The sequence below is a fragment of the Lepus europaeus genome, chromosome 2, assembly GCF_033115175.1.
Source record: "Lepus europaeus isolate LE1 chromosome 2, mLepTim1.pri, whole genome shotgun sequence".
Classification (NCBI taxonomy): Eukaryota; Metazoa; Chordata; class Mammalia; order Lagomorpha; family Leporidae; genus Lepus; species Lepus europaeus.
This window is the reverse complement of record NC_084828.1, coordinates 153951207-153967779: the sequence shown is the minus strand read 5'-3', so window position 1 is coordinate 153967779 and position 16573 is coordinate 153951207. Positions and strand designations below refer to the sequence as shown.

Sequence of the window (16573 nt, the reverse complement as noted above, 5' to 3'; positions counted from 1 at the left end):
AGAGGTGAGGGAGATCAAAGTGTGTGACATTGTACTTCTCGAAAAATAAAGTTATAATAAAAAGCCAGTAGTTTGACAGATTGCTCAGTAAATGCTTATTTTATTGAACATTATTAAAAAGTGCTTAATGCCTCTGTGCCATTAATACAGTACATAAGAAGGTTTCTATCAAGATTGGTTTTAGCTCTGAAAATTAGCTGTAGGGCTTCAGACGTCAGTTTGCCTAAACTGAGGAGTTAAACGTTTTTTTGATACACATTTTGCATGTGCAGGCATTTGTTTCAGAGAACAATTGTTTTAGACTTTATGCCAAAGACATTAGCAATGATATGCTTTCATTTAAAACATGGACATAACAGGTAGATGAGGTATCATAGACAAGGTAGAACCATGAAATTTGCCTTATGGAATTGTAAACCTGTGCCAGATTATTCCCCTTGCTGTCTCTAGAGTATTCCAATTCAAAACATACATTCCTTCCTACAGAAAAAGATATTCAGATTCCTTAGTTGAAATTAATTAGCATTCAGAAACCAGATAGCATGTTTTTGGGTATTCATGAGATCTCTGTTTGAAAAAAATGTTTTTAACTTGTAGAAATGTGTTGCAACACACAGATGGGAAGAAAAAGAAAAAAAAAATCTCTTTAGCAAGCACTGTGTGTAAAAGGAATATTACATTTTGCACGCTCCTGATTGCTCTGTGTAAACAGTTTTTGACATCTGTCTTTATAGTTTTCGAGGAGAGGAAGACTTTGTTAAAAGAATCATTTTTATACAGCAGTCACCATTTCAGTCTTGCTTTACCTGTATTATGAAAGCAGATGGTCTGCATGTCTTTTGAATATTTATAACTATCAAAAACAATCTCTTGCTATTCACCCTTAGGCTTATGAGATGTCAGGACTGTTCTGGTTGAAAAAAATCATCTTGGGTGTTTACAGAAAGAGGATTACATTAAGCTGAAATGACTATACATTTTCCAGTTTAATATTTGTCCATCAGCTGTTTAATCGTATTTAGATAATTGTGTAAATAAGATGTTGTAGCCCTTGCCCTCTCTGCTGAGGGAGCCTGAAAGCTTTAAACATGGGGAACCACCATTTTGTAGATATTCTCACTACCTGCTCCCACTTCAGTTACCCATAAGCAAGTCCTTAGTAAGTTTGGATCATGATGCCAAGTTCTGGTTTTCAAAAAAAAAAAAAAAAAAAGGTGCACAAAAAGCAAGTGTGAAGATCACATGAAATGATGAAATGCAAGGGAGCTGCTGGCTTCTTGTGCAGACTGTTTAGTTTATTAGAGTATATTGTAATATGCAAATACAGTACAGCACTCCAGTCACCCTTTAAAGATGGCATGGTTTTCTCTTTATTCTCTGTGAGCACGCAGAGCTCTGAGGGTATTTTGGAAAACTTTTGGTATAGTGTGGGTTAACTGTTTTTTGACTGGAAGCTGAGCAATCAGAGATAACAGATTTTGCTGTGGTTGGTTGATTTGGCAGAAAAGCATGAACAGTTTTGGTTTAAATGATTGAATAACCTGATTAGCATTGTTTTGGGGTGGGTTTTTTTTGGTTGTTGTTAAAGGCACAACAAAGCATTTTTAAGAGGAATCAGATCACTGCCTTTCCCTAGCTGGAGAATCTTTTCTGAGATGGCCTCACCCCTCCCAGACCCTGTGTATTCATTGTTACTAAGATGACCAAGTGAGAAAATAAAACATCTTCCTCCATTTTCTAAATGTGTTATAAATGTATGCCTATAGTATATGTGATATTCCAGCAGGGGTTTGAAAGAATATAACATTTTCAAAAATTATATAACCTCAACCAATTCCTTGTATTTTTTGTTTGTTCATATTTAAAGACTTGCAGATTTTAGAGCAAAGGTTCAGAATGTTCTAACTATATCTAAGTCAGCCTTTAGAAAAAATTCCCCTTACCTTTTCACAATTAGAAAGGTTATAAATAATGTATTTGGCTGAAAAGGAAGCTCAGCCTGTGGCAGATGGTATCATTCTAGAGTACTGGGGTTTCTGTGAAGATGGCATTCTTTCAGATCGGAACTTCAGCAGACTCTCAGAAAGCACTGAAGCTCCTCATAGGGAGTAGACATGTGCTTTATGGATCTTAGAAAAGCTTACAACTTGGCTCCTAGGATGAGAATATTGTGTCACACTGGGGTTATGAGACCCACAGCCAATTTCTGCCGACTTTCCAATTGTATTTCCCAACACTGAAAGCTGTGGCCTATTTATTGGTTGGTGTGCTGTATAGAATTTGAACTTGGGATTTCAACCGCTTGAGTTTTGTCAGTTGGATTCGTTTATTCCCTGAACATTGATTTTTATACAGACCAACCACTGAATAGGAAACTTGCCATACAAGTTGTGTGTTTTTCAAAGTGCTTTGGAGAGCTCATATAAATAGACACAGAGAGAACTGGAATAACAACCAGCGAGCACTGCAACTTCCGAGACATCTGTGTGGATATATTTTGAAAAACCTGGGAAGGGATCTCTTGCAAATTAATGAACATAGGTTCTTGAAACTTTGATTCTATCATGATGACAGCCGAAAGTGATGGATTTTAAAGATTCATGTGACAGTTAAATTGCCATTACCATTCACCTTTAAAGAGAAAAAAGGGAGATGGATATTCTGCTGGCCTGCAGTGACTTTCAGTGACTGCTTATTGATCGCCTGATATGTGCCCAGCCCTGTGATGCGTCCAGGCTGTGTCGAGATAAGGCTCACAGTCTAGTAAGAAAATAAACAAAATGTGAGTGGTGCTATGGTGGCACTATCTGCAGGATGCTTGGGAAGGGATGAAGTGCGTGGCGGAAGCAAGGATGCCAGAGATGTATCCCGAGGAATGAGCAGCTGTTAGCTGGAGATGGGAGCGGGCAGGGCACAAGCCTAGCCTCCACATTAGAGGAGTGGTGTATATCTTCCTGGTGTTGCACACAGACACAGGCCGGCTTCAGGAAATACCACGAAATTGGAATAATAGAACAAATAGGAATACTTTCCCTTGGTATTTTCTGTTATCTCTTGACCCGACTTGTGACTTAATAATTTAATTAGTACACTCTTCATTCTTCATATGAAAATTTATGTGACTTAAAATGTATCATTTGGAAATGTTATCTGATATTCGTCTTATTTAAAGCATAGTCCACTGATCTGAAATGTGATCATACAGTGAAAGCCCAATGAAGAAGAGGCAGAAGGTTGTCATAGTAATTAACATCTCTTACGTCTATATTTGATATATTCCAGGCTCTGTGCTAATTGCATCACATCCATTATTATTGTCTGTCCAAGGGTAGATAGTGTGTCTCTTCAAGTCATTATTTTCCTACTGACTTGTCCACTGCTTGGTGCATAGTAGGAGTTCAATGAATATCTGTTGAATGAATTAAAAAAAAAATACCTGAATGAATGGATTCCCAAAATAACCCTATGAGACGAATGCTAACGTCTTTCCCAGTCAGCATAGTGAATTGTGATCGAAGGATCCATTAATTGACACAAGTCACACCTCCAGTGTGTGACATATCTTTCACTTGAATGCAGATTTATTTGTATTCTGTTTTGATTTGTCAGACAAACATTTAATGCATATTTGATATATGCCAGACATTGGGCTGGAAAATAATACTGAACCCAGACATGTATGGACTCACAGTTTAGTGCAGTCTTTTTTAAGCTAGTACTGCTTTTTGACTGGCATGAGAATCCCAAACCTTTCTCTTTTAAAACGTGGAACTTGGTCACCCTCTCTACATCTTCCACCACCTAGAAAAGTACTGCTAACCTTGACTTTCTCTTATTTGTATTATCACAACGATGTGTGTCTTTTTTTTTTTTTCCAAATTCAAGATTACAGTTTTGGAAGTCATGTGCACTTCAAGGTTTAGGAGTATGTCTCACTGCCACTGGAAGTCACTAGTGTTCTCAGTTGCCATGCCCAAGTCGTCAATAAAGATTTCAACACAAGGAAAAGAAAGACCGCATGAAGTGGCTATATGAGCAATGTAATTGTAAGATTATGAATATTGCTCCAATAAAGATAGAGGTGACACCAGGTTACCTGCAATATTTCCCAGACCCCCAAAAGCATAGAAAGATAGAGAAAACAGAACGTTACTTTGGTGTGCATAACCTGTCGTCTAGCCTTTTGATTTATGTCTTGCTTAGACTAATATTTACATTAATCAGAGTTTCCTAAGTACATAGCACTTGACAGTGCAGAAACTGTCCAGAGAAATCACTCGAGGACAGAGCCTACCAATTTAGGGTTAAACAAGGGCAGAGAGAAGCTTTGACTATAATGCACATATGGATATGATTTTCCACATATGGATAATAATGAACTACATAGCACTATTACATATGGGCTCTAGTTTTATAAAAATACTTCAGACTTTTTTTCCCACACAAACAATGTGAGTTCTTCTCCCCGCCTCCCCCAGTATATTTTCCAACGTTGGTGTACAAAAGCACATTAAATTGAAACAATGTGTTTATGTACCTGTCTTCTTAGTGAGCAATAAATTTCTTGTAGGCAGAGGCTATATCTTATCCATCTTTTTATCCGTTATACCAGCAAGTCATCTATTAGATGTGCAATAAAAAGCAAACGGCATTGTATAAAGCTGTTGGCAAACTGAAATGGATTGAATATTTGTCCCAAAACTGCAACAAAATTTGGGTAGTCCATACATTTCTAAAAAGGAGGACATAAACTATGAAAAAAACTTGTATGAGGGTACTTCAGAAGATTCATGGGAAGTTGAATTAAAAGATAACTTTATTTTGGTCCAAAAATGTGAAATCTTTGCATATAAGGGATCTTCAGAAAGTTTACAGAAAGTTCATATTATGAAAAAATTATGTGTGAATTTCTAAAATTCTTTGGACCAAAATAAAATTTTGCTCAACTTATAATTCCATCTTCTTCAAACTTTTTGAAGTACCCTGGTATGTACTGTAAGAAACTTCAGAGGGGCCGGCGCCGTGGCTCACTTGGTTAATCCTCCGCCTGCAGCGCCAGCATCCCATATGGGCACCGGGTTCTAGTCCCAGTTGCTTCTCTTCCAATCCAGCTTTCTGCTGTGGCCTGGAGGGCAGTAGAGGATGGCCCAAGTGCTTGGGCCCTGCACCCGCATGGGAGACCGGGAGGAAGCACCTGGCTCCTGGCTTTGGATTGGCGCAGAGCCATCGGTAGCGGCCATTTGGGGAGTGAACCAACAGAAGGAAGATCTTTCTCTCCCTCTCTCTCACTGTCTATAACTCTACCTGTCAAATTAAAAAAAAAAAAAAAAAAGGAACAAAATCAAAGAGGACTCTTAAAAAAGAAAACTGTCAGAATGTCTAGATAAAGAGTAATAGTTTTTAAAAATTGGACCAAATGAGAAAGAATATCAGCTATCATCCATTTGCAGAATCACCATTATCCATCAGTGATCTTAATAGTTTTATTAGTGCCTGAATTTATTGATCCATTATTGCAACCGAGTGAGATTGCAGCTGACGGATTGTTAACTGGATCAGGTAATCTCTGTGGTTTTGGCAACCTTACTGAGTGTCTTTTTGCACTGTGGACTGTGGGAGGCTCTTAGTGAAATTGCAAGCTATTGGATTAATGGCAGAGCATCAGGAGCACATTAAGAATGCCTTTTTAGGGAAATGAAAGGCGAAAATGACTATAAACTAGGAAGTGTCAAAAAATTTTCATCACAAGTACTTTTTAGGAACGATAGCCATGTTTTACATAAATAATACAATTCTAACTATCCTTCGCTGGAATTCCTTTAGAGAGCCCCCAAATTTACATATCATGGAAATGTGCACATGATAACCAAAAAGAACTTTATATTAGAAGTTGCTTAAAGAAGATAATGCTATAAAGCTATATTGGATTGAGCGTTCATCATTAATTCTCATCTTAATGTACATCCTAGTTACATCTACAAGGACCATATTACCAAATAAGATATCTCTCGTGTACCTGAAGTTTGAACTTTAACACCTCCTTCTATGTGGAGTAAAGATGGGTTACAGTACAAAACCACAATAAATATTAACCTAAAAATTTTTGTTCTGAAAATTAAATAAAATTGAACATTCAAACACCTTAGGCACTCAATGTTAGTTGTTTCTATGATGGTAACAATTAAATATAATCAATGCATTGTTCTCTGACTTTTTCATATCACCTTACTTCTGAATTCTTTCAGACAAAATTATGGAAGACTTCAAAATTAAGTGCTAGATATTAAATTAGGAATTTAGAATTAAATGCTAGAGGTATACCTAGTGCCTACTTCCTCGTTATCTCATCTATAGTGATCTGCACTTTGAACTTTGCCTTTGAGCTATTTTGAAATTCTTCAAAATTTAGAAAACCATTGGTTATACAAATGATTGTGTGTATTAACATAATTATTTTTTTAAGATAGGGATGTAAACCATCCCACCAAAAAAGCTGTTGTCTATTATATTCATTGAAGCATTTCTATATATGTATCTGCTGTGGATTCTCACTTAAAATGGTTTTAACACCTTACTATTTCTCTGTTAATTTGTAAGTTGAATAAAATCATTTTCTGTATCCATTTAAAAAAAAGATGATAATGATATAAAATTACTTCTGTCCCCAAACTGGCCATTCTGGTTGTTTGCTGCTTGTCTGCAAATACTGCCTTCTGTAAACTGTTTCCCCAAAGAGCAACTGAAGTCTGAAATGTAAAGTCTCTTCTTTCGACACATAGGGTGAGGGATGGATTGGTGCTGCGAAGTCTGATTGTTTCTAAGACTCAATACGAAATTAATTTAGCTGCTACTAGAGAATATGTGTGTTATGTTCGAAAAGAATCATGAATAACATCACTGATATTAACCATAACCAAAATTTACTGGGGAGAAAACATTTTTCTTTGTTGAAAATGACTTTAAAAAAACTTTCCTCCTAGTAACACACTAAAATCATTCTTGTCTTCATTTTTATGTGTTAAATGCTTGAGTATTTTCAAGACTGGAATAGAGAAAAGTGACAAAATAGGTCATTTTCTTTTCTGTGGTATCCTGGAGATATTAGTAGGCATGAAATGCATAACTTTATATGATCAGTTTGAAAATCAAAACTCAGGCTTTACTAGAAGCCAACAGTAAGACTGCAGAATGTTTTTCATCTAATAGAAGATCTCTGTGAATAGACTGTTTATTCTCAAATGTTGTAATGTTAACCTTTGAACGTTGTTAACACAGCTCTAACTCAAATCCAAATAAGAATGGAAAGTACAAGTGATGTTTCTCAAACTTATTGTATATGTGCATCCCTTGGGAATCTTGGTAAAATGCAGATACCTTGTTTTGGGCTCAGACCCAAGATTCTCTTTTCTTTCTTTTTTTAAAAGATTTATTTGTTTGAAAGAGTCCTTGAGAGAGAGAGAGAGAGAGAATCTTCCATCTGTTGCTGGTTCACTCCCCAGATAGCTGCAACAGTCAGGGCTGAGCCAAGCCAAAGCCAGGCGAAAGCCAGGAGCCAGGAGCTTCGTCCAGGTCTCCCTTCCACTGTTTTTTCCAGGCCATTAGCAGGGAGCTGGCTTGGAAGTGGAGCAGCCAGGACACGATCCAGAACCCAGACGGGATGCTGGTATCACAGGTGGCTTTATCTAATATGCCATTATACTGGCCCCAAGATTCTGTATTTTTAATAAGCTTCTAGGTGATGCCCATATTGCTGGTCCCTGGAGCATACTTTGAGTAGTAAGGATGTAGAGGGAGTTGTCACTAAACCAGGAAGTAGCATGTATTTTTGAGTTGCAATCATAAAGTCATCTTCAAGAATTTGGATTTATTGGGATCAGTGAAAGTTTGTCAGCCTAGGATTAGATGACATTGATGGAGATTTGATAAATGTTTAGAGTAAAGTCTGTGAATTTGATAGCTTTATACTAGTCTCAGTGGACTGTTGCTTTCTACTTAAATAAGTACTGCATGGTCTTATTTTAAGAAGCCAAAGCTTGGGGCCGGTGCCGTGGCTCACGTGGTTAATCCTCCGCCTGTGGTGCCAGCATCCTATATGGGCGCCGGGTTCTAGTCCCGGTTGCTCCTCTTCCAGTCCAGCTCTCTGCTGTGGCCCAGGAGGGCAGTGGAGGATGGCCCAAGTGCTTGGGCCCTGCACCCGCATGGGAGACCGGGAGGAAGCACCTGGCTCCTGGCTTCGGATCGGCACAGAGCCATCGGAAGTGGCCATTTGGGGAGTGAACCAACGGAAGGAAGACTCTTCTCGCTGTGTCTCTCTCTCACTGTCTAATTCTACCTGTCAGATAAAAAAAAAAGTCAAAGCTTTAGGCTAAAGTGTGAAATGAATGTATTGGTACTCAGTTGATTTTAAAAAATATAGTTTCTACAATTCTGTGTTCCATCTTGTGCTGCTATGTATTACAAATGTTCTTCCCCCTCTTCATGCAGAGTATGATTTCTTCCATTGTGAACAGCACTTACTATGCAAATGTCTCAGCAGCAAAATGTCAAGAATTTGGAAGGTGGTACAAACATTTCAAGAAGACAAAAGATATGATGGGTAAGCAAAAAACTGTTGCAGCAGTGGCTACATACCATTACATGTCATTTGGGTTTTATCAAAGTCACATCTAAAGCCAGGTCTTTTGATTGCCCAATTAGAAATCAATTTAGAATGTTTCTTTGAGGGTGGGGAGTGGGTATGAGTATAATGAGATAATTAAATTCAATAAATGTTTGTGTTTAAATCAGCCAAACTGACTTGGTTGTCAGACATGCAGGAAATCGAGGCGTGAGGAGGGGAGCTGTCAGTTTTTAACATCTCAGTGAAGACCTAACCAAGCCTTGAATAACTAATATTAGCTGTGATTTCTCTGAGATAAATCACGCTTTTAAGCTTTCTGTTTTTGTTTGAGAGAAATAGGAAGATCCTATTTTTACACCCAGTTTTTAAGGAGATTACGCTTGTAAAATTAAATTATATTTATAGTTTCCACAGTTGAGATCAAGTGATTTTCATACCTTTAGCCCCTGGTCTCCATAGATGAGTGCTTTGGTGGGCATATTTCCTTACCAGAAAAATCATTGCATCATTTCTAAAGTTTTAATTCCAAAATAACATCCGATCTTAACATGTAACTTTAGGTCAGTATTTGTTGCACAGGAAATACATTAAAATTATTTTCAGTGTAAAATGATAGATTGCATGTGAGCATTTTAGATTATGGCATCTTCTCCCTATTGAGTTTGTTAGTGTTCACAAAAGCAAACACTGTGATTAAGGTTAATGTTTTAATTTCTATTAATGTTTTCTTTCACGTACTTGTACCTTCCAAATAATATATTTTAGAATAAATGGAGGAACTGGATGTTCAATATGCATAACATTATGCCTTGCTTTGTCTATTTCTGTTTACTTCCATTACATTCTTTTAATAATAACAACAGTAATAATTTTTCCTGTAGATTTTAAGAGACAAGAGAACCCAAATTTTGAGCATGTTTTAGCTTTTAATATTTGAAGAAAAGCCATCCATCTACCAAAACAGATCCTTTGCCTTTTATAGCTTAGGACTGTAATGAAGACAATGCATCATTTTTGGAATAATTGCTTGAATTACTATTCTCTGTGAATGGCCCACTTGGGCTGATATCAGTGGTAGAAAGTGAAGGTTTCTTCCCTAATTCTTAGTTATATTTTACGTGTATCAGTGACTATAGCAATATGGTAAGTTCCACTAAATATAAAACCTGCATATTTAATGAACAGAGAAATGATGATTAAAGTCAAACTAGAGGCTACACTTGAGAAGTGCTGTGTGGTGTACGATTTGGAAAGACTTAGCTACTTGTCTATGATCCATAATCAGACTTGCAGGACAAGAGCACCAACCCAGTCTCCTTCTTGTAGTAGCAGAGCATTGACATACTTACTTAAAAGCCAACTCTAAGCCAATCTACCTGAGGGATCTACTCAAGGGAGAAGCATTTATTCTGGGGAAGTGGGGATAAATTATAACATCATGACCATCATGACAGCATTACCATGTACCAGAATGACTCTCCACTCCTTCCTCACAAGATTTATCTTTGGTCTCTGGTGGTAGCGATAGCTTCTGGAAAAAACATTTGGATCTTAGCAACACTGGCTTACTGCCTTGCCATATAATACCTTGCTTACTTCTAAGAGATAGTTACAGATGCTTAATGCCCATGGTTAGAACTAAATAAGATACTCAGCACAGTGTTCAATATACACTCTGTTGTTATTACTTATTATTATACTCATTTTTATTTATTATATCCACTACTCTGAAAATTGAACATTGGTAACAGTTTCTGTCATCTTTTTCCTTTGATATCTTTGGCCTACAGTGTAAAAGTTAATATATATTATGAGAAAATATTTGTAAATTTTCTTTAGTAATTTGTTATCATTAGCTTATTTTTAGAAGTTATTTTAAAATAAACATTGTGTATAAATGTATTGTTGTAAAAAGTGAGAGTGAATAACAGTTGACCCTAAAGCTAGTTGCAAAGAATTTGTATATGTTTTATTTTATGTTGTAAATCTAACATTTTTTAAAAAATGAGATCAGAATGTTCTTCTAATTTCAAAGTTTATGGAATTGTTCAGAAGAGGAAAACACACACACAGCCTGGTGAGTTCCATCTTGAAACTGTCTTGCTTTCCTTGGACCATTGGTGTGGTCTGTGCCTGCTGTCTCCTCTTGTTTACAAAATTATCAGAAGCCTTATCAGCATCCATCATTGTTCGCTGAACATGATTTTACTTTTTTTCCACTGTAGTTGAAATGGATAGTCTTTCTGAACTATCCCAGCAAGGTGCCAACCATGTGAACTTTGGCCAGCAGCCGGTCCCAGGGAACACAGCCGAGCAGCCTCCGTCCCCCGCACAGCTTTCCCATGGCAGCCAACCCTCTGTCCGGACCCCTCTTCCAAACCTGCATCCTGGGCTTGTATCAACGCCTATCAGTCCTCAGTTGGTCAACCAGCAGCTGGTGATGGCTCAGCTGCTGAACCAGCAGTATGCAGTGAATAGACTCTTAGCCCAGCAGTCCTTAAACCAACAATACTTGAACCATCCTCCCCCTGTCAGTAGATCTATGAATAAGCCTTTGGAGCAACAGGTTTCAACCAACACAGAGGTGTCTTCCGAAATCTACCAGTGGGTACGTGATGAACTGAAACGCGCAGGAATCTCCCAGGCAGTATTTGCACGTGTGGCTTTTAACAGAACTCAGGTCAGTTTTGTTCTTTGTGTAAATCATCCCACTCTCTCTCCCCTTTTCTGTCTCTCCATTTGTTAGTCCACTTTATACTGTGTGTTCGTTTCTTCTGTACTAACGTATGTCTTTTCCTGCATGTAATCTTGTTGCTTGTTACAGGTAGCACTTAGATTTTATTCTTCCTTTTTTTGTCTGTATCAGGGCAATGCTATGTACAGAGTGATCCCTATTCAGGGGACTTGAAAAAATAAATATCAAAGATCTTTCAAACTGGCACTACCTTGTACCTTCATAAAAAGGAACCATAAACTTAGTAGTAAAAGCACCTTTGTCCTCTTGGGAAAATTCCTGTAGAGATGTTAACAGGGACAGGGGAAAATAGGAGATACATGATACGAGGAATCATGAGATATTTCGCTTAAGATGCCCTAGACAAATTGATTCTATTAAACTGTGAATGAGGGTTTTTTTTTTTTTTTTTTTTTTTTTTTTTGGAAAGCAGAATGATATATATGATGTTTCTTTTTGGCCAAGGCATACTAAAAAAACAAAAGAACTGTAACTTTGATTAGAATGAGGACATAATTTTTTTTAACTTTCTTGTTTTACCACTGTTCTTTCTTTTGTCAATTTGTTTTGTTTGTTTTTGGCCTGTCATGCTTTCCTCTCAAATATATTTTTTTTTGTTTATTACTTAATGATAATAAAATTCTGGTACAAATATATTCTAGGATTAATTCCTTGTTGGCAGTTTCCATACCTAGCAGAATCCCAGCTGTGACTTATTTTTGGCTTGCCTTGACTAGATTGGGAGGTAGAGGACCTGACAAAGCCTTTAATTCAGTGTTGTAAACGTTTCTTCATCTGTGTTTTTCTACATCATTTGTTTTTAAAAGAGTGGTTGTATAAGGTTATGTCTCAAGTTAAAATTATATGGTTTTACCTAGTTCCATATTTTTACATTTTAAAAACTGTTCACTATTAGCTAATAAATTTAGTACCAAACCCATATTCAGTTGAGGGGTAATTGTTAAAAATATAAAATTAGTGAATCAAAGGCAACCCTCTAGATATTCCTTTTTCTGGTAGTTTTGCTTTAGTTTTGTAATTAAAGTAACTACTAGTAGCTTTCAGCACTAGACAAAAAATAAGTCTCTACATCAAAGTCCAGTAATGCTTGTTGAATTGAACATTGGACAAACTAAGTCAACACTGACATCGACACAAACGACATAGATTTACATACAGATATATAGTTTTTCAATTGAGCAAATAGTTATTTCTTACAGCACAAAGGACAGTGTATTTTATAAGATGAAGAATGCCAAGAGAATCATCACCAGCCATCATTGTAGTTTTTCCTTGCTTTGGATTATATTGCAGTAGCCATTGCTATGAAGAGTTGACCTTGTGGTGCTTTTGGTTCTTACACAGACAAATTACATGAATATGTTTAGGATTTGTCATGCAGAAAGGACAGAATTTTTTTCTCTTTTTATGCCATATTTATCCCTTTAGAAAAATAGTTATTTCTCTAGTTAACATCAAAAACAGTAACTTACTTTTTGAGAAGGAAAACCTGGTGTAGCTAGATACAGAGAGCTCCTTACTAATGAAGTCAATTTGAAAAAATCATTACCAAAAAATTATTTGGAGTCCTGGTTTATAAAGGGGATTGGTTTTGAACCTTTACATCGACTATCGGTACTTCTCAGTAGAAGTAGATGTAGAACAATACTTGAAAGCGGTTTGATTTAAATAAGAGTGACTTTACATGTATATTTAAGTGTTCACTCTTTGAGAACAAGTGTTTGCACACGCAAGCATGCATGTAAAAACCACACAGACACGCACACACACAGCTGCATTTATTTTAGTGATTATGCATTCATATGAATGCATGTAGTGTGTTTATTTCAAAGTGTATGCATTTCAATAAAAGCAGGTGCAGAGTGAGAGTATGGTGTGAGTGTGGAGTACGAAAATACACATGCTAATGCATATGTATAGACAAAGAGCTCTGCAGAGTTAAATTGCACATCACACATTTGTGTGCATGTTTTACAATGTGCTTTTCCAACTCCAACTTTAAAAAAATTAATGTAAAATATGTACATACAAATGCAAAGTTATATGATATTGTTGCATAAATACATTGTACCCTATAAACAATATGTTAAAATATTAATATGAGAGATAGCACTGCTTTAAACTGAGAATTATTTTGGTCATTGACACCTCTCTATAACTTTAAAATCTTGGATTTCAGGTTTCAATTCTTAATGGAGAATTTTCTCATCATCATACTAGGGTTTCCTAAATTAACATAGAACCTTCTCAAGACTTTCACATGTTACTATTTTTTTAAATCTACCTTTTCTGGAAATTTATGGTGAAATTTATGTAATTACTTGCTTTAAGGAATTTTCCCCCTGAATTGATGGGCATATGTTCTTTAATTGCTATTGAACACATCAGCTTTTTGCATATGTCATTCATTCAGAATGCCTACTTGGTGTCTTAATGGAAACCTGTGGCTAAAAGTAATTGCCAAAGCTTCTAGATTTATACTTTTCAATTTACCTCTCTGTAACACTACTATTTAAAGGTTATGATTCAAGAAAATATATTCTTTAATGCCCTTTGTTTTTTTGTTTTTTTTTTTTTTTAAATAAAACCCAGAGTTTAATTCTGCTTCCACTTTGGCATTTTTCCCTTTTTCTTCCCCTCCTCTGGTCTTTGGCACACTTTATTTTCCAGTAAAATAAAGAATGAAGATGGATTATTCAAAACTGATAACCGTAATGGTCCATCATGTAATGTTTTATTGAATTTGAGTTCTGTAAATTATGTGGTGGAGAGAAATTTGCCTGCTTAAGTCTAACAGAAATTGCTGCTGTGTTCCTATAATTCTTCACAGTGTAATTTAAGAAAAGTCCACTATCCATATCACTATTGAATAAAAGGTAAAAAGGTGCTATTACCCCTATGTGACAGTTCTCGATTAGCTTAGCAGAGGACAGAGATAAATGGTGTCTACTTAAAACTTACTTGGCATGAGTCCAATGTAGTAGGTAGAGTTTGAAAATAGTCTTTCACCTGGACATGTGATTAAAAATTCACAAAACAGAGGCCGGTAATCTTTTCTGCCTGTTTTCTTTGTAGGAGAGAGGTTTCATCAAGTCATATTTTCTCTCTGAGGGCTTTGAAGTTCCATGAAGCTGATAAAAATCTATTTGAATCACTGATTATGTTCAAAGAGGAGACAAACGGGAGGCCAGACAGACGTTTTGTTCAGATTGGCTGTCTCTTTCACTTATCTGCTCTTTTAAAGAATTCACAATTAGCTTTTGGAAGTACTGATAATATTTGTTGAAGGTTTCTTTTCTTTCTTTTACAATTTCTAATGAATTTTACTTCTAATAACTTAATAAACTGTTTCTGAAATGTGAAAAAAAGGTTTAGGAATTTGTCAGATAATCCACTGTTTAATTGAAAAAAAAAATTATGATTCTCACTTAACCATGATGTAACAATGTGGAATGATTTTGTGTTGTCATATATACACCAGACATCTAATTATCTGTAACATGCAAAGTTCCAAGGAAAGGCAGCTTCCTATTTCCAATAAAGTTGATATTCATGAGGTGCTGGTAACTTCCTGCATACTATACAAATTCTCACGTTCTTTTCAGGAAAACAAAAAAAAGACTAATTATTTTGTTAAATTTAGCTCAACAAATTTATTGAGCAACTATTGTGCACAGTGCTGATGATAGTTTTAATCCTGGTGTATCAGCATATTCTATGATAGCAAGTAACTTAGATACATACTTGCCTTGACATGCTACATTTTAGCATGAGAAAGGATTTTTGTTAAGAGGTCCCTCTTACTATCCACCATGGGGGATTACTACAAATTACCTTGACCTAGCTTGGCAAATCTGTACTGTATTTTCATCTTTGGGAAATGGGAAATGAGCTGCATACATCTTGAATCCAGAAATGCAACTATTCAATTAACGACCTGAATGGGATTCAGACAGCATTCCTGGGTTCTGATAGCAGTCATTTTGCATGCAGAATTACTGTAAAGTGCCATGATCTGTTTTGTTTTCTAATTAGCACTAATCAAAACTTTTTAAACAATTTTTTCAAGCATTTCCACCAGGGGGCACTCCCCTCATTGAAAGCTCTGGGCCTAAAAAAAAAAAACCCCACAAAACCCAGAAGGTTTCTAAAACACATGAGACTGTCTACACTGGCTTCTTGAGTGTCCCAGGGTTTGAAACATCTCTTCAGACCATCAACATACTCCAGGCAGATGAGCTGCACTTCTCTCAGTAGAATAATTAACTGAAGTTGATATAAATGCTTTGCCCCTAAAACATCTGTGTACTTAAATGGGATGTCATGCCAACATCGAAAGATGGGTGGAGAACTTCCTAAATTCTTCCCCAGGCCCCGTGGTGTCTTCTGCTGTAATCCATACATGGATGACTTAGTCTCATTTTAGCAAGACTTGACTTACTATTATTAGGTATTTTTCGTGTGTGTGTGTGTGTTTCACTATATGGAATCCTCCGCTGCCTCAGGAAATGTGTGATAGATTACTTTACGATTTAAGATTTTTAAAATGTCTAATTTCAGACTTCTCAAATATAATATCCCAATTGTTTATATGATATATTTTACCCTAATCTGTTTTTATAAAAAATCACTGTACAATTAATATAATAAAACATCACACAAAGTGCCACATAACTTTCCATTGAAGGCCCTCCCCGAGTACTAAAATCACTGGTAGGATCTAGCTACGGGTGGCATATCTTGTTCTTAATTTCTACCACCTACTTGGAATTTTTTTTTTCTTTTTTGGTCCATCTGTACATAATTAACCCATTTAGTAAATATATCAAACACCTATAGTTATGCTGGAATAATAAAAATGAATATCAGATTATTATACTCCAGGATATTATAACATATATGCTGAATGTTAGCATCTGTTTCTGTGTAGTTAATATACATATATTGCTTTGGCAAGCACATTGTTAAACATAAAATTTGGCAGGAAGGGGTGGAGAGCAAGGCTATTTTATTGCACCTATTTTCAAACTTTTTTTGAGATCTGCATATTTTGATTTCAATATGACCCAGCTTGATTTCGTTGACCTTGTACAGATTAAATAGCTGGATGATTGACTCCTTTTTTAACTGAATTTTAGTTGGATTGACTGGGTTTTGCTCTTGTGTAGACACAATAGTAGCATTCCTTGTTATCATCA

The 16573-nt window shown here is 36.2% G+C and overlaps 1 protein-coding gene across 4 annotated transcripts in view; it reads left to right on the top strand.

Moving 5' to 3' along the window:
* Positions 1-16573, top strand: part of SATB1 (SATB homeobox 1) — a 79877-nt gene that overhangs the window by 20754 nt on the left and 42550 nt on the right. For all 4 annotated transcript variants that reach the window (XM_062215143.1, XM_062215150.1, XM_062215164.1 and 1 more), the window contains exons 6-7: positions 8485-8596; positions 10846-11300. In XM_062215143.1, coding sequence (XP_062071127.1) covers positions 8485-8596; positions 10846-11300 — 567 coding nt within the window. The remainder of the gene's footprint in view (positions 1-8484; positions 8597-10845; positions 11301-16573) is intronic.